The 19,057-nt window shown below is 43.4% G+C and overlaps 1 protein-coding gene across 3 annotated transcripts in view; it reads right to left on the bottom strand.

Moving 5' to 3' along the window:
* CFAP46 (cilia and flagella associated protein 46) overlaps nt 1-19,057 on the bottom strand; it is a 2,698,259-nt gene that overhangs the window by 1,288,955 nt on the left and 1,390,247 nt on the right. For all 3 annotated transcript variants that reach the window (XM_069611407.1, XM_069611408.1, XM_069611409.1), the window contains exon 35: nt 16,888-16,983. In XM_069611407.1, coding sequence (XP_069467508.1) covers nt 16,888-16,983 — 96 coding nt within the window. The remainder of the gene's footprint in view (nt 1-16,887; nt 16,984-19,057) is intronic.

Below are 19,057 nucleotides of genomic sequence, written 5' to 3'. Positions count from 1 at the left end.
ATTGTTCGACAGATTTGGTCATAGAAGAGAGACCGACCAAAAACTTTTACAAAGTAAACACCAAGAGGTGTAACAGTCAGAAAAGACAGCCGTAAAAAACAATAATCGATAATCGGTTGCTATGAGATTGTGAGAGTATGGAAGATGGAGTATTACCAATATTCCACTAGGAAAGAGCCAAGTAACCAAAAAAAACACTACAGCGAGTCATGAAGACAAGGACTTCAGCTTAACTGTGCAGAACCTGCGAATGGGAAAAAAAATCCAAAAACATGAAACATGGTTTCAGAACAAAAACTAATGGCTCACATGCCTTTTTGAGGAACTAACAATGCCTTCACTGCGCACAAACGCTCGAGCAAAAAATGGAGCATATGAAAAACCCAAAACAACTGTGATAAAAACAAGCAAAACAACAGAGGCACTTACCATCACTGATACATCCGTTGAAGAAACCGAGATGGAAATGGAATATGATGATGATGATGTTGGTGGACCCGATTTGATTGATGACATCTCATTTTATATAAATGCGACTGAGGAGCATAGTTGGATGGAACCAAGAAGAAGTAACACCATGGTTGACCTATAGATGTCAGACGACAGAATCAAACAGCGAAAAGATACAAGGGGAAGACTGCAAAATGCAGTTTGTACACTGCAGGGATGTATTCAAAAGGCAGTCTTCCTAACTTTATCGGAAAAACTAAGAAAACTAACAGCAGCATTTGAGGAAAAAGAAAGAGATAATAGCGAGAACTTCAAGTCTTCAGTCAATTAATGGAATCCAAAACAACCAAAGCATAACACCAGTAAAGACAGACAGCAGAAGAAAACCTTGAACCAACAAAACAGCGTAAAAGAGAAATTGACGCGAAAGGTCAACCTGGAAAACATATTAGACGAAAGACATCAAGTCATTTTAAACCAGAGAAATGTTATGAAATTGATACATAGTGTTCCTTCATTACAGACAATAACTTCTGACGATATAGCAATCATTGAGTATATAGAGGAGGAAAGAGCCGACCGTGTCATCTTGCATCTCAGATCGAACCTGGTTAAGGAATCTTCACTAAAAGGGAAGCAACAAAATGTTAAGCCTTGGATTCGATCTAACAGACTCAAACATGAGTTTGGACAACAAGAGCTGGAGGCCAAAGAACAACACTATACTGTTAAAATGTCAAAAGGAGCAATCAAATGGCCCATAGTGAGAGTCACAGGTGTTGAAAGATCGGCAGGCATAAGAGTGAAATTTGATTGTGAGAGTCAGAGGCCCAAAGAAAAAAGTCACAATCGCAAACCTGAAGTCAACACTAACGATGTAAACAAATGGGGTTGGTTAACACAGGCCTTGAATAGACTAAGGAAGGACTAGCCGAGTAGCTGGTCCAAAGATGTGACAAGCACACTAACATCCTGGAACACTAGAGGGTTTAAACTCCTATTCAATAAACATCAGCCAGAATTGAGAAAAGCCCAGATAATCTGTCTACAAGAGACATAGTTAATATCAACACTGGTATGGGAAGGCTATGAAGTACTGTCAAATTCAGCTGGAAAAGGAATGAATGGAAGACCAGTCGCTGGGCTTCTTATATTAATAAAAAAGGAAAGTAAACTAAAAGTGTTGAACTGGGGGAATTCCAACCCGTACATAATGTGGTCAATTTTACAACCATCAGGGCAAGAGAGTAACTGTATGCCACATATTGTTGTAATAGATGTATATTGGTGTCCAGCCACCATAAAGGCACGCCTTATGTTAGATGAAGTAACAGTATTAATTGATAACGTGCAGGAACAATATCAAAGTCCAATAGTATTAATATGTGGAGACCTGAACATGAAATGCCTTGATTCAAATGGAATTCCATTCAACAAGTCGAATATATATATATTTTTTTAAATCGACAGTAATCATCTAATATAGTCCAAATTAATGGAGAAAAGGAATGTATACATGTTCAATAGACAAAAAGAAGGGGATGTCCCTGGAAAAAAGATCTGGTCCAGTGGAATCCCCTTTTCTACAATAGACTACCTTTGGATCACAAGGAATCACCTCAGAAAAGTGAAAAGGATGGATGTAATATCAGAGATGAGCAGTGATCATAATATGCTAAAACTAACTTGGAATGTCACTAGCACCTTGATTACGGTACGACATAATCAATCATTAGAAATATATTCAGAAGGTAACAGAATAAAACTCAAACCAAACAACATCATAGGACTAACTGACGCATTTACGGGCCAGATTCAACAGAAACAAATTGACACCTCCTACCACTCTTTTCTAACATCATATAAGACCATGAAGAATAGAATGAAATTGCCTCTACTACATCCAAGGCATAATTACAGCAACACAGTGGTAGAACAACAGAAATGCCTAAGAAAAGATTTTAGACTAATTTAGAAACAAAATTGCAACTTAAAAGGGGACAATATAAAGTAATTGATAAGGCACAGGAACAGAAATGCAAAAACTGGATGATTAGCTTCAGAAAATCTTGTGACCAGGAACAGGGAGAACAAATGATTAGAGCAATGTCCAACAAGAATTCATGCAAAATGTGGTCAATAATCAACAACATCATGCTAAACCAACAGAGCCGCCTCAGTTGTGGTGTTTCAGAGGCTAACTGGCTGAAGCATTATGCAACAGTTTTTGGAAGCAATGACATCGACCCAACTGAGAAACAAGTTCATACTCAGTATAAATGGTTGGTGCAGACAAATGTGACCCATATCCTAATAAAAAAACTAAAGAATTCGACAGCTGTGGGTCCAGATTGACTAACGAAAATAACACTGAAGACCAATCCAGAGGAATGGGCCGGATTTATATCAGTGGTTTATGAGAATATTCGGAAGTGTAGAAGATTACCAACGTCCTGGACCTCAAGTATAATAATTCCAATTTAAAGAGAAGGCGTGAGAGATGGCCCTGCTAATTACAGACCCATTGCGTTATTAGATGTGATTGGTAAGATCTTCGTAGCCACGCTTCAAGATCGGTTAACGCAATGGCCTGCGAGAGAGGGGATAGGAGACCCACGTAAAGCAGGCTTCACAAATGGTATTGGAACTGACCTAAACCTATTCATCCCCCCACTGTTAATATTAGATACAATTCGATCTAAAGGAAAGCGATATATAGCATTCATCGACCTGAAACAGGCCTTCGATAGGATAAATCGACATAAATTGTGGACCAAACTACGGATGTGGAAATTTCCGGAAGATCTTCTTGGGTCCCATTGAAGCCTTACACGAAAAGAACACAACTTGTATTAGGCTGGAATCCAAGGGTACTTTAACAGCAGCAATAAAGGTTAACAGACGAGTGAAACAGGGATGTCCCTTGGCCGCAACGCTATTTAAACTTTACATAGCAGATCTACCTCAAGCCCTAATTCTGACAAAACACTTTCCTCCAAAACTGAATAATACTGAGATTCCAGTAATTGCATATGCCGATGATCTCGTGATAAAGGATAAAACACAGATCGGTCTCCAGCATCTACTAAACAAACTGCAAGTCTATATGCAGGACAATGACTTGGTTATCAACACTGCCAACACAAAGATTATGGCCATTAGTGGAAAGAACGAGAAGAGAATTAATTCCTACAAATGGAGAATTGGGCCAGACAAACTGGAGTCTTTACAGTCAATACGATACTTGGGGATAACTTTCAACACATCAATAGCTGAAAAGGCGTGGCAAGTGGAGTTGGTTCAAAAGGTGAAAATGCTAGCCTCTCAAGGGGCCATATTGAACTCTCGTTATTGCAAATTCACCTTAAAGCCATTGCAGACCTTTTATGTGAACAAGGCAATCCCGATCCTGACATATGGAGGGGAGGCAGTGCTCAATTTACACGAAACATGGGAAGTCTTGGAAGGAAAGTTTTGGAAAAAAACTTTTGGGCTGCCTAAAAGCCTGCCAATGGTTCTAATCAGGGAAGCGTTTGGCCTACAATCATTACATTCGATAGTTTTGTGGAAATACATGGGTTCGTTAAGAAAACTGGCAGAAGAACAAAAAGGTGCAAGGATATATTACCCTGAAACATGAAGGTGATGCGAGAGGTTCCAGGACATTGAATGACTGGAAGCAAAAAAGTGGAAAACACCGGGCCCATTTAGACTCCTCTCTAAAACTGTTGATCGAAAATCCAGAGATACTCAAAGAAAAAATAAAACAAACAGATTGGATTGACACTTTGGAAGCCAAAACTCATCTGAGGGAAACAGGAAACCCTAATACATTGCATCGGACGAGGAACAAACTTCCCCAATATCTTGAAAAGTTCCCAAGCAAATTCCATAGGGACAAAATATTAAGATTCAGACTGAATATATATCCAACTAAGGCATACCTATGTACGACTGGGAAATGAGGGACAAATGATGGACAATGCAGATTGTGCAACAACATAGAAAGTTTGGAAATGCTACAGCATTTAAATAACTTTATGCTCTGCATAACTGAAGAGTGAACGTTGTTCCTATGTAAATATGTGGAAAGCCACAAAACGTTGACAGCAGACGAATGGTGGGTATTGTTTATGCATGAGCACAACCAAGGAATGGTCTGCGCAGGAATGAATTTTCTCGAAGCAATAATGACGAAAGCAGACCACCAAAACTGCAACAGTATTAAGAACAACACATAAGTGTTATCATATAAAATGGAAAGACTGGAAATGTTAAACGGAATAACGAGAAGAATGGATTTTAAAGAAGCATGGAAGCGATGTAATGTGTAAAATGTTAGTTAGTAAACTAAAATAAAAACACAAAAAAAATAATGAAAGAAGGGGCGAGAGGAAAACAAGTGATCGTCAACAGGGTAACAGTGGCTCCTCCAGCAGAAAACTACCTGCTGTCACAGGGAACTCCACTTGGAAACACAGCAGAGCAGGAAGGGTCAAATACTGCTATCTTATCCGGCTGCTCTAGTGCTTTACTTGTGCTTTAAGACTCTAGACTCAAAGCGCACACTGCCTAAATTTCAATGTGGGTGGTGGTTAACACGTCAACATGCTCCATTCCATTCCTGAGACTTTAATGCAGTCCTGGTTTAAACTTTGCATTCTCTGGCTTGTAGTCCTGGCTTTTCCCATTATGAACTAGAAGTCCCAGAATGAAAAGTTAAAACCGGGACTTTTGCCTCCCGAATGGTATGAATAATGTTGGCATGTATGGTTATGTATGGTCATGTAGATGTCATTATTTTACTCCATTTAATGCTCTGACCCATTTTGAAGCAGTGACAATACGGAGGAGGGACACAGAGCGACAAAGATTTCCCCTGTGCATTCCTCCTACATCTGGTCAGCAATCATTTCAAAATTATCCATTTCATGCAACCGCGTGTCCAGTCCTGGTTAGTTGAGGCTTGTTGACAGGAATTCAGTGAAGGACATGCAGAGTGCTTATAAGAGTGGCTGAAGGCAGGCCAGGTAAGATGTTTTCAATACACCAGCAATGTGTTTACAATTCAATTAAATCACTAACTCTCAAAACACCGCTTTGAAAATGCAGGCAATTGAGTGCAAACGTGGATGGGAAGGTGTAATTAAAGCAAGCTCAAATAGTTCCCTTGAGGGGGAGTTTTGGGTGGGGGAGGCAGGAATGGGTGGCAATGGCCATAGGGATTAGCATGACCATGGGCAGTCAATGGGTGGGCACATAATCAAACAACCCCTACAGACTGTGTGTCCATCCTGATATGTCATTACTCCCTATCTGTACCGTGATGAATCCAATGGTGTCATCACTCCTTTCCATGTGTTGACCTCTCCCCATGTGGCCATGGGACGGCAGACGTTACCTGATCCTGACCCTGGGGGTGGCTATATTAGGGAGGATCACATGGGAGGAAACAGCCTCCTGGAGAGTAGGAGAGCACCACTGGATGAGACATGGTATCCCCCTTTTTTGGAAGATACCCCATCCATGACCAATGCCTTTCATCCAACTAGAAAGGGTAGGGAAAACCATCTGGCAAAATCTGTCTGTGAACCATCAAGACTTGACTTACCCTTCAAAACTCATGAAAATGTCTTCTCAGACTTTAATTACAAGTTATCAAGAGCTAACTTGCCTTCAAACACTTACACAGATTCAACATCAAGAATGCACTTCTATTCCCATAACTGCAAGAGTACAAGGATGAGGAAGATGAGCTGAGTAATAGAGAGTGGAAAGGCCAAGAGTGCAGGCTGCACTCTAGTTGTTGTGAATACAGTCCTGTAACCGGGTGATTTAAATCGTAGCCACATCTGACCAGACCGTGCTGCTGGAGAGAGAAAGCTGTTCTCTCAGAACACACAGAAAGACTGTGGAGCTGCAGAAGCTGTAGTGGGAAGCAGACCGCAACACCAGACACGCTGTGAGAACACCAGATGCCTGCACAGGGCTCCTGGGCATTTGCAGGCGTGGAGTGGCGGCATTATCCTTACCGAAGCCAAACGGAATGCAGAAGAGTCCTGCAGTAACTGCAGGGAGTGTGCCGGTCGAGGAATGAAGGTGGCGAAGCGCAGAGAGAAGCCAAACAACTGCCTCCGGCTCTCGGCGGGAAGAGAAAAGAATGCCAACAAGAGCAGGTGAGATCCCTAAAGGGAAGCAGGGACACTGTGCATACAGGCAGACATAACCAAAGTCAAATACATGTAAAACATGTGAATGAAACACTTGAAAGAGAAGGAAATATTGAAAACTTTATAAAAAGGGAAATTAAATAAGAAGTAAGAGTCTTTGCGTTTTGCAAGTTTATTCAATGCACATTGAAGAAAAGCCCTGGCAGACCAGGCAGGTAAAGTGAATATTATATTAGAAGGTGTGTGCAGAGCAGACCGGAAAGAAAAGCCCTGGCAGGAGAGTATACCAGGCAATTACAAAAGTGTAAAGAAAGCCCTGTCATGATAGTATAATAGACAATTGAAAGTGTATTTAATGATGCTCTGACAGGAGAGTATACCAGGCACGTGCAACAGTGTTGATAGGGAGAATTCTCCAGAATGGCTAATTTCCCTTACCTACTGAGTCCCTCAGCAGCTTTGCTGGATTTCTACGATTTATTTTTTCACCTGGTAAGAGTGTGAGCCTTTTTTCCCACTCTTACATGTGTTTTGCTGTGTGTGTTTTAACATTCTTGTGTTCATAGACTGTGGAGCCTAATCTACTCCATAGGCATCATCTTTTTACTGTGTGTTACACAGCTCCTTTAGTGCAGTGACACATGGTTGTCTTTTAGACTTCCCAGCTCAGACTTCATTTTCTGGGACTGACTAATGTCTCCCAGAACATGTAAAGTTGCCATTGACTTTATTAGTCTCTTTAAAATCCACCGACCCAGTGCAAACTATCTTATATAGAGTACTAGAAAGGGTTAATATGTATTCCTTTTGTCCGTTTCTCTTGGAGGATTGTTTCGCTCCCTTTTCATCACGACTTGGCTGGTGGCAGTGGTAACGACCCTATTTTTCCTACTGCAGTTATCTTAAACAACCTAGGTATTGTTTTAGGCTATCTTGGTAGCCTCAAACTTAAACCCGCTGGACCATATATGTTTTTATATGGTTCCGGCTGGGTTTATTTGCCATTTCTTTTTGAAAATGTCTTTCTCGTGTTTTATTCCGCGCGCCAAACCAGGTTTGGTTCCTTTGTTCACCGTCTTTTTGCGGGCTTCTCCGCAGAAGCTTCCTTAGGCGCCTGAAAGTCTGGGTAGGCAGGATGTGAGGGAGGAGTTTTAGGACCCCTGCCATGGGTTCCCTTGGTAACCCAAGTTGGACTCCTGTTTGATTGGCTAGGTGACTGTCCCACCAGGACAGCCACCCTGCTGTGTGATTGACAGCTAAAGGTACTGTGCAAATCCGCTTTTTCATTTTGTCCAGCTGCGGTGAAGGTGTGTGAAAACTTTCACCAATCCGAAGGCTTGTCCTTCTCTACTCTGTAAACTAACTTTTCTGCTGACCAACTTCGTCCGTAACTCTTGGCAAAGACTTAACCGTGAACTACCCTGAACTGTGTGATCTTGAGCAAAAGACTTTTGTCCTATTGACTTTGGCCCTAAGCCTTTTTGATTTGATTCCATCACTGTAGTTCCTCTTTCTAGATTGCACCGCTTACTTACATGTTGGTGCTGCTCAATTTGTATCCAACTTTGTCTTTCCGTCCCTGTTTAAATTGTTGGAGTGCCATTTTGCTCACACTTCATTTTTTAGCTTAACTTGTCCAGAATCTATTGGGAGTGGTGTGGTGTATTAAGAGAGTGATTTTTTGACTGCTTTACTTTAGTGAGATGTTATACAACTGATGTGTAAATAAATGTATATTCTTTTACTCAGAAACCTTGAGTCGGTGTTTGTTTGAATCATTGTAATTGCTGTCCTTTGTGTAACTATTGATACTGCTCACTTGCTCTTGAGATAAGTCTGGCTGTTCAGCCACCGCTACCACTTTACTTTGTAGTACAGGCTTGTACCAAAGGTGAATTTGTACTGTCACTTGTAGTCTTAATTGTGTGTGGTGTTCCCAAAGGGTACTGCATATAATTCTGCCTAACAAGTGTTTACATGGGAAAGTTCTGGCAGGGAAATACAGCAGGCAAAGACAAATTGAACAGTATGTAAGAAGTATATGAGCAAAAGGCGTCCTGAGAAGGATATACCAGGACTAGCCAAAGGCTGAGTGAAACCAAGGAACAAGAAGTGAAAACATGGCAGGAGAGTACACCAGGTATCCTGACAAGATAAGGATAATGATCTGAGTTGTTTTTGTGGAACACTTGCATTTTGGATTAAGAGAAATTCAAGGAACTGATTTATTTGAACATACCAAAGAGGGAAGAGTAATTGCTGGACCTTTTGTGTTGGAGTTACGCATTTTTCCTTTGAACATTTTTAAACCACTTAAGGCCAAATACATTACCTTTTTCAACTTACAGTTTATTTTGTCAGATTGTGAGGGCCAGAACAGTACTTTGAACAAGGGACCGGTTTTGCTTTGGACATTCTGATATTTACAGACTCTTAGTTTTGGTTTTAGGTAGGGAAACATCTCAGAGCCATTTTCCCGCCCCCTTTTATTTTAATAAAAGTCTTTGACCAAAACGGTGAATCCCTTTTGTCCGAGTCTCATACCTGGCTGCTCACGGTACTCTAGTGCAATAGTTTCGGCATATAGGGGTCAGCGACACCTAATAGCCCAAGCAAATTATTACTATCTGACTTTACCGATGTTTTTATCATTCACTTTTTGGATGAGAATGTATTGATGTTTATATAAGTGCACTCCTACCATTTAAGTATGATATGATATGCCATTTATAACGCGCCTATACACAAAGTTGTTTTGATATGGTTCGTTTTTTGTAGTGATACCTGTGTATTGGTTGCCTTATAAACATTCTACTAGCGGAGAGCAGCCGTTATAACTAATAATCATTTCAAGTGTAGGACTCAGGGGCTTTTGCAGCCAAAATACTCCCTCCTTTGAGACTTTTTTGTTAGAGATGGGTTGGAGCTTGACTGCATGTGAGCACTGTCTTTGCCTTTGCCTGCTGTTGAAAGAACTGTGGGCTCACTGTGGGCTCTGATGTTTCAATCAGAACTGAGGTCGCAACCGCCTGCTACTAGGCTGTGAAAATCTTCAGCATGTCGTTTTTAAAAATTTCCAACTGTTCAGGGGTTGAAGAACTTGTAGTGAAGTGAACTTTCCTCTGGCTTGGGAGTCAAAAGAGTCCCTGTCATCCCTCGACATTAACAAGTCTACTTGCTTGATGAAGAGGAGGATTGACAGGGGTGTTGCTTTTCATTCCTCTTGTGCTCTTTATCCGCAGGGTCATGGTTGGAATTCTCTTTGTCGAGCAGGATCAATGGATCTATCCCACTCCAGAGTCCCTAGAAATCTTAGCATGAATACTACATGGAGATCTTGAAGGGGCACACCAGACTCCTTTGAAGACCTGAATGAAGCTCTGAAGCCGTTTCATAGATGGACTTTCGGTTTCTGGAGTGGCATGAACTACAGTCCTCTGTGTTGTGTTCCGCCCCAATAAACAAAGTCAGACTAGATTGGGGTCCATCCCCAACAGCTTGGAACCACAGTCCTTGTAAGGTTTGAATTGTGATGCCATTAGTGATTGGGCATGGTGTAGCAGGAAAAGGATTCTCAGCGTGATGCGCACGCGGAAAGAAGGAACAAAGGTCGCACGGAACAGGGTGTTCCATAAATGACAGATGGGTCACATTTGGAGCTGGGGAGTCACTAGTGCTGGCAGCAGTTGGCTTAAAGGCGCACTGCATAACCTGGTGGCTGACGCTGCCATTTAAAATCTATCTAAAGTGCGGAATCTGTGGGATTATTGAATCCATTCAAAATATTTGTGACTTTAAATACTGAAGTGAATGTTTTTGATTGGCATTATTGTTTGCGTCTGACACAGCATTAGCCTAATTGGTGAAGCTGCACTTTGAAAAAATTGGATAATTGTAATCCAATTGATACTTGAGAAGAACTAGTTACTCTTACCTTGTAACGTTCTTTCGATGGGATGTTCCTCCGACGTATTCCTTATCTTAGATAGAAATCCTTCAGCTTTGCTGGCCTCGGAAAATTTTTTCGCCAGAGGGCGCTGCGCGTCGATGATCGCCGAGTCGATGACCCTCGACGGCCTCCGTGCCGACGTCGACGTCATCCTGCCTATAAAGGCCGCGCGCAGCGTCCGTTGCTCAGTTCCGTTTTGTAGTCCCCAGTAATGTTTTTGGATTAGACTAATCACCTTGAAGGAGCATAGGCTGCAAACCCACAGGAAGTCATACTGCGGGGATGGATGGGAGGGTCGATAAGGAATACGTCGGAGGAACATCCCATCGAAAGAACGTTACAAGGTAAGAGTAACTAGTTCTTCGAAGGGATTGTGTCCTCCGACGTATTCCTTATCTTAGATAGACTCCCATAGCAGTGGTATTGTGACTGGAGGCGGGAGTAATAAAAGTTATGTTACCCTTCCAGAATGGACAGAGTGTAACACAGCCTTGCCGAATCTAGTTTCTTGACTAGAGGAGGAATCCAGGCTATAGAATTTGGTAAATGTATGTGCGGACGACCATGTGGCAGCCGCACATATATCTCGAATTGGCACCCCTCTTTGAAGGGCTGAGGATGTTGCGATACCCCTGGTAGAATGAGCCCTTAGATTTTGAGGAGGCTCCTTTCCTGCCAATTTGTAGCACTCCAGAATGGCTAAAATAATCCATCTGGAGATGGTTTGTTTTGTTATTGGAAGGCCCAACTTATGTCCTGCATAACCTACAAAGAGTTGGTCTGCTTGTCTGATCTTAGCCAATCTGCTGATATAAAAGCTCAAGGCTCGCTTAGGGTCCAGCCTGTGCAGTCTCTCTTCCTCCTTCCCCGGATGAGGAGGAGGGTAGAAAGAAGGTAATATAATCTTCTGAGTGATGTGAAACTCCGAGACTACCTTCGGGAGGAAGTTAGGCTTCACCTGAAGAACAACTTTGTCCTTGTAAAAGATTGTATGTGGAGGTTTACACGATAAGGCTTGCAACTCGCTAACCCTTCTAGCAGATGTCAATGCTATTAGCAAAACAGTTTTGAGGGTGAGAAGCTTCAATGAACAAGAGTGTAGTGGTTCAAAAGGGGCACCCTTTAGGAAGTTTAAAATTAGGTTTAAATCCCATAAGGGAACTTGAAAAGGTTTCGGGGGATAAACATTAGTTAATCCTTTTAGGTATTGTATTACCAATGGAATTTTGAAGTATGAAGGCTCCTCTGCAGTGCGCTTAAAGATTGATAGCGCTGCGAGATAGCCCTTAATTGTGCCAACCTGTAGGCCTGAATTAGCCAGGTAAAGTAAGAATGACAACACCATAGGTGTACCACAAGAAAAGGGTTCAATATTCTTTTCTCTGCACCAGCTGCAAAATTTGTTCCAACGGCAGCGGTATAGAGTTTTAGTTGCCGGCCTTCTGGCCGAAAGCAACACCTCCATAACATCATCCGGAAGGTCCCAATCCTTGTACCTCAACCTTTCAGACACCAAGCGTGAAGGTTGAGGGTCTTGATGGCTGGATGGAGAACCTGACCTTCCTTCTGCGAGAGAAGATCCTCTCTGTATGGCAGTCGAATTGGAGGGCAGATGGACATGTCTAGAAGGTCCGGGTACCACGTTCTCCTGGCCCAATCCGGGGCAATTAGGATCATGGTCTTCCGAAACCTTCTCAACCTCCTGATCATTTGAGGAATGACAGGGACCGGAGGGAACGCGTACAGAAGTGGGAACTCCCAGTCCACTACGAACGCATCTCCTAGAGCTCCTCTCGGGGGAAATTCCCTTGAGCAAAATCTGTCGCACTTCCTGTTGATACTGGTGGCGAACAGATCCACTTGAGGGGTTCCCCAAAGGGCGAAGATCTCTTGAAGGACTTCCTGAGCTATCTCCCACTCGTGAGAGACTGTGCTCTGCCTGCTCAGAGCGTCCGCTGTCAAGTTCTTCTCTCCGGCTAGGTGAATTGCCGATAGAGAGATTCCTTCCTGAATTGCCCAAAACCAGAGCTGCATCGCCTCTCTGCACAGTGGTAGTGAGCCTACGCCTCCTCTTTTGTTGAGGTAGTGCATGGCCACTGTATTGTCCGTCATTATTAGGACGTTTCTTCCCCGTACAGACGGCAGAAAAGCCTTCAGCGCTAGTCTGATGGCTCTCAGTTCCAACAGGTTGATATGTAGTCTGGACTCCGATGGAGACCAACGACCGCTGATGGTCAAGTCGTTGGCGTGAGCTCCCCACCCCGTGAGTGAGGCATCCGTGACTACTGTTATCTCCGGCCATGGTTGCCAAAACATTTCTCCTTTCAGGATGTTCTCCCGACAGGCCCACCACTGAAGGTCTCGGGCTACTTTGACCGGGATCCGAAGGAGATCTGTCATCCTTCCTGAGAACTGTGACCACTGAGTTCTCAGTGCCCACTGGAGGGATCTCATTCTCAGGCGAGCCTCCGGCACGAGGAATATGCAGGATGCCATGAGGCCTAGCAACCTCAGAAAGTCGTAGGCTGGGAGATATTGGGCATTCTGAAATCTGATGACCATCTGCAGAATATCTCGAGCCCTCACCTCTGGTGGCAAGGCTCTTCCCAGGGAAGTGTCCAGGACTGCTCCAATGAATTGGAGTCTCTGTGATGGTATCATCTGTGACTTCTTTAAATTGAGGGAGAAGCCCAGCTTGTGAAGGAAGTGGCAAACATAATCTAGTTGTCTCTGAGCCTGTTCCGAAGATACAGCTCTGATCAACCAATCGTCTAGGTAAGGGTAGACATGAATCCCTTCCCTCCTTAGACTTGCAGCCACAACCGACATTAGCTTGGTAAAGACCCTCGGGGCGGAGGTTAGCCCAAATGGCAGAACTCGAAATTGATAATGAGAGCTGCCAATTGCGAACCTCAGGTATCTCCTGTGCCTGGGATGGATCGGCACATGGAAATAAGCGTCCTGGAGGTCTAGAGATACCAACCAGTCCTGAAGCTGGAGGGCCTGAAGGATCTGAGAGAGAGTCACCATCTTGAACTTGTCCTTTCGGAGGAATTTGTTCAATTCCCGTAAGTCTAAGATGGGTCTCAGTCCTCCGTCCTTCTTCGGTATTATGAAGTAGGGGGAGTACCAACCCTTGTTCCTTTCCGCTACAGGTACCAGTTCTATGGCACCTTTCTCTAGCAGGTCTAAAACCTCCTGCAAGAGGAGCGGATCTGGAAGCTTCAAAGGGTTGTTCCCCGGTGGATGACTCTGAGGGATATGTAGGAAGGGCAGGCAGTAACCTTGGGCCACTGTCTCCAGAGCCCAAGCATCTGACGTAATAGCCTGCCATTCCGTCAGATGGTGAGTTAACCTGCCCCCTACTGGTGTTCTGTGAGGGGAGACCTCAGAGTGGTTTTGAAGCGGCTGATGCAGTTGCCGAAGGTAAAGTGGCTCCTGCTCCTGCGGGTGCGGCTTTCTTTCCCCTACCCCGTCCACCACGGGTAAATCTTCCTTGGCCTCTTTGAGCCGGTCGTCCTCTGCCCTTTCCATATGAGGAATAGTAACGAAAGGACCGTCCTCTCCACGATGATCCCGAAGGACGAAAGGTATTCTGACGGATAGCAGCTCCCAATGACTTGGCTGCTGCCTTGGACGTTTGCAGTTTCTCCAAACTGTCATCCGCCTTCTTTCCAAAGAGGGTAGAACCGTCAAAGGGCATATTCAAAAGCCTGGTCTGCACGTCAGAGGCAAAACCAGACTTCCTCAACCACGCATGCCTGCGGATTGTGGTACTTGCCGCCATGGCCCTGCTGATACTGTCAGCAGAATCTAGGCCAGTTTGTAGGGTCTCGCACATCGCATCTTTACCATCCCTGATGATGTTTAAAAATGCGTCCCTTTCCTCTCCTTCTTGGAGGCAGTCAGCCGCTGATGAAGCGCACTCCCAAAGGGTGTGGCTGAACCTAGCGAGCGTACAGGTCGCGTTAATAGACTTTAACGCCATGCTACAGGCAGAAAAAACCTTCTTAGCCATGGCATCATACTTTTTGTCATCCCTATCCTGCGGAGCAGTGGGGTATGCAGATGTGCTGCCTGATGAGGTTGCAGCCTGTACAACTAAGCTCTCAGGAGTAGGGTGTTTTGACAAATATTCAGGGTCAGAACTAGCCACCCTGTATTTTGTTGACAGTTTTTTATTTACTGCCGGGATAATTTCCGGCGTTTCCCAGTTTGTCAAAATCCTTCTCTGTAGAGCAGAGTGAAATGGAACCACAGGATCCTCCTGTGGGCCCTTGTCCAGTATGTCAGTGAGGTCATCCTGCTGAAAGGCAGGAGAAGGTGCAGACCAACCCATAAATTCTATGATTCTAGACATCAGAGCTCTATATGGAGTCTCCGCATGTTCTCCTGGGTCTGGTTTGATAAATTCTGCTTCAGGAGAAGTGTCCAAGCCACTAGCTTCCTGAAGTGCATCCTGAAGATTTTTTAATCTTCTTTCCTCAGAGGCGAAAGTCTCTGGCTCTGGTGATGTGGTCCTCTGTAAATCAATATCTTGGTCTGAATCCTCCCTTTCCTCAAAAATCGAGGTTAAAGGGGGATACTTTGGTTTTTGGAATGGTATAAACCCCATTTCCAATGCAGAAGGAGCCATCATCACAGGCCTTGAAAGCGTCGATGTCGTCGACACCGACGTGAAAGTACTCGAAGGCGCCGTGAAAAGCGTCGAGAAATGTGTACTAGGCCTCGAGGAACTCGAAAGGATCGGAGTCCTGCTCGAGAACGACGTCGACGTTCTCGGCGTCGAGTCGGAGGTCTTTTGTCTAACCGTTGGCTGTGGAGTAGCCGTGGTTCTTTCCTTCACCGGCGTCGATATCGGCGTCGACGTCGGCGTCGACTCGATCGACTGATGCGCCGATGAATCCTTCGACAACGGCGTCGATGGCGCCGACCTCTGTTTCGAAGGAGTTTTCGACGATGGCGTCGATGATGCTTTATCTCCCGATGGCTCGAGGCGCTTTCGGGTTGACTTTTCCGCCGGGTACTGCGACTCGCGGCGTTTAGATTTTTTGGGTTTTTTACCCGGGGTATCACCCTCAGCTGTCTTCGAGGGGGACGAGGCCGCTTTCTCGAAGACGCTTAGCATCTTTTTCCTGAATTCCTCCCACTCAGCTTGCGAGCTGCGTTTTGTGGGGCAATGAACTCTCTCAGGAGAACTCGACGAAGATGACGAAGGGGATCTCCTACGTCTCTTCTTCGAGTGTCTCGATGTCGACGAGTGGTGGGAGCCACTTCGTGATCTAGATCGAGAGTGTTTTTTATGGTGAGGAGACGAACGTCTCGACTCTACCGAAGAAGCTTTCGAGGAAGTTAAAGTTGACCTACCTCTCTCGAGCTTCCCCCTACGCTCCTTCAAGGCTTTCGCCGTCATGGAAAGGCATTCCTCACACTCCGAACTCTGGTGCGTGATTCCCAGACACCACAAACAGACCCTGTGAGGGTCCGTCAACGACATTTTCTTCCCGCAGTCTCGGCACTTTTTGAAACCGGACCGAGGGGTCGTCGGGTCGGAGGAGGATGCCATCGATATCGAGGTTAAATATTATATACGTTATCTGACGAGAACTGAGCAACGGTGTTCCGAGGCACAACGAAGCGCGGAAAAACGGAACTGAGCAACGGACGCTGCGCGCGGCCTTTATAGGCAGGATGACGTCGACGTCGGCACGGAGGCCGTCGAGGGTCATCGACTCGGCGATCATCGACGCGCAGCGCCCTCTGGCGAAAAAATTTTCCGAGGCCAGCAAAGCTGAAGGATTTCTATCTAAGATAAGGAATACGTCGGAGGACACAATCCCTTCGAAATATAGGATCTTAACATAACCATACCTAGATGACAATGTTTTGATAAAGTTTCAAAAAACTGCTGAACCTGAAGTGGGTATCAAGGGTATGCGGCCCACACCGAAGGCTTAAAAGTATTGGTCTCTTTGCTTCAGTTTGATTGGCAGCTACCCATTGCACAGAAGTCCTTCTGTCACAGATCCGACACATGAAATTCATGTCACAACTTCATGCACAAAATACATTTTGAATGGACTTCCAGGACAAACAACCCCATAAAACAGCTCTGGCAAAATCTGAACCACATATCTTTCGGTAAAAAAAAGTCTTGGAATTTATGTAAGAAGAAGATCAAATAAGTATGTGTTTAACAAGTGCATTTAAAGACGCCAAAGAGGCACAGAAATGTTACTTTGCAAGCATGTATACTACTCAAGTCAATCAGTTTGCATTTAATATGAAAACAGTATATGTTAACCTAATGAAACATACATTACTTGCTCCGTTTCTGCAATAAACACTCCTACTGCTTTCTCGTGATAGCTGGCAGATTGACTCAATCTTAAATCATCACATACTTCCGCAATTCTGAAAATACAAAATAATATTCACAAATTTAACAGCAGTGGTATGTTTTTACACTAGCAAAAATGAATAATTCAGAAGAAAATGAAAGAAACTGTTGCTACCTACCCCCAGTTTTCTCGCCATTTTGAGACATGTGGAACAGGGCACACAGGCAAATGTTTCCTAGATTGTGCCATTTAGGATACATAGACAGACTCCTTGGCCTGACATGCTTTGTTTTGTACCTGGGTTGTATTTTGCAGAAAATAGCCTAGTAAGAAACAATTGTATGAAGATCCCATGCAGAGGATGTTACCTACTGTAGACCGTTTCTTTGGATATGAGAAAGATTTGGTGAGGTTTAGAATAGTGGCCGAATTAAGAATGCATCTGTTTGTATTAGGTGCTATTTCTGCACACTACATACTGTCTAATATACTTAATATATTTGTATTCTCCATCTGTCCACCAGGGAGTCCTGTCCTGACGAAGGCGGTTAATTTATTCACGCCAAAACACAGCTACACTGTATAGACCCTGGACTACTCGCAAAATTAACTTTGGGACTTTTTAGAAATGATGTATGTACTATGTTATTCGCACTACCTTTTTGCCCTTGCACATTTGTAATACTGTTGGTATGCAAGCCATTGTTGAATCATGTTACAATATTGTGTGGAAGCTATGGACAATGATAATTGAGACTCATGCTCAAATTAATTTAAATGCTTGATTGAATCAAGACAAATATCGTTTTACCTAATCTCAAGTTCCTTGAACAAGATGCTTATATGTAACAAATTGAATTTGTATAAAGAATTGCAAAGTAGATTTTGAATTAACCACTGGTAGGACCATCTCCTCTTGTGTATCAAATAGCCTGTAAACCTCAGAATGGCAAGAAAGCTAGGGATTAACAAGCAGGATTGGGTAATGTAATAGCCTAAATATCTTGTACAAAATTGCAAAGTAGGCTGAAACAGTTCTTGTAACAAAATACTAGTTAAAGAAACGCTGACACAGATTTTTTTCAAATATGAATACATATTTATATTAAGATCGAATCAAAAACATACTTCAATTGTACCATTTCCAAATAGTTTTTTACATTAAATCAAAACTTAAAAAATAAAATGTCATGCTTTTAGATCACCTACTGCCAGGCATTTAGATACATTTCATTCAGAGCGTAAAACCATAAGAGTGTTTTCCTTTTGTATATGTGTTTCACCCAACAACACCAAACTGTTATCAAAATTGAAACTATATTGATACATGGCATTGTTCAGTAGAAAGGCTGTGTGTGGCACATATTTTAGACACAAAAATTCAGTTTGTGCATCAGCTTTCTAAAGAAAGTAAAACATGCAGTGATCAGGATCTCTTGATAGATAATGCGTGATAGGGAACCACGAGCAAATCAAACGTTTCAGAACATAATCTCTCGATGAACTACACAGTACTGTTAGTTGTTGGCAGGGGCAGCTGGTGAATTTTTTCATTGGAGGGGCGTATAGATTTCCCGCAAATTTGCCAAAGCAACCGAACACAACGAGGTGGCTTGAACTAACCTAATGGGGTTCAGGTGGGTGGGGCGGGTTGTTAAAATGGTGAGTTATACAGCACATTTTCTGTGAAAATATTGGGTAGAAAGCAAGACCGTTATTTATTTTGGGAAAAAAGTTACAAGTCACCAACAGTGTAAAGGAGTATTTCCCAATGAACTTCCATGATGTTTATGAACCTCCTTCTTTTGTTATTTATTTTTTGGAGGCTGCGAATGTCGTGACGCCACAACAGGATGGCGCTTATCTAAAGCGCATACTATGTTCATAATAGATTCTGGGCTAACAGCGCGGGGGAACAGACAGGACTGAATGCAAATGGTGCTCTAATGCATGTGATACAAAGTATGATAATACAGTTATGACATTGTACTGCATACTGTATTGGTGTGACTCGATTTGGAGCAACTACAACTTAGAAATACCATTTACTACATGTTTTAGTGCTAGTATTGTAAGGAAGGCATGTAAAACAGACACAAGTGACCACAATTCAAGGGTGTTTGTTGAACTTCAAAAAGGGTTTGAAA

The sequence above is a fragment of the Ambystoma mexicanum genome, chromosome 8 (assembly GCF_040938575.1).
Source record: "Ambystoma mexicanum isolate Mex_15411 chromosome 8, UKY_AmexF1_1, whole genome shotgun sequence".
In the NCBI taxonomy this organism is placed as follows: domain Eukaryota; kingdom Metazoa; phylum Chordata; class Amphibia; order Caudata; family Ambystomatidae; genus Ambystoma; species Ambystoma mexicanum.
Note: the sequence above shows the minus strand (reverse complement) of the source record. Positions and strands in the feature narration are given on the sequence as shown.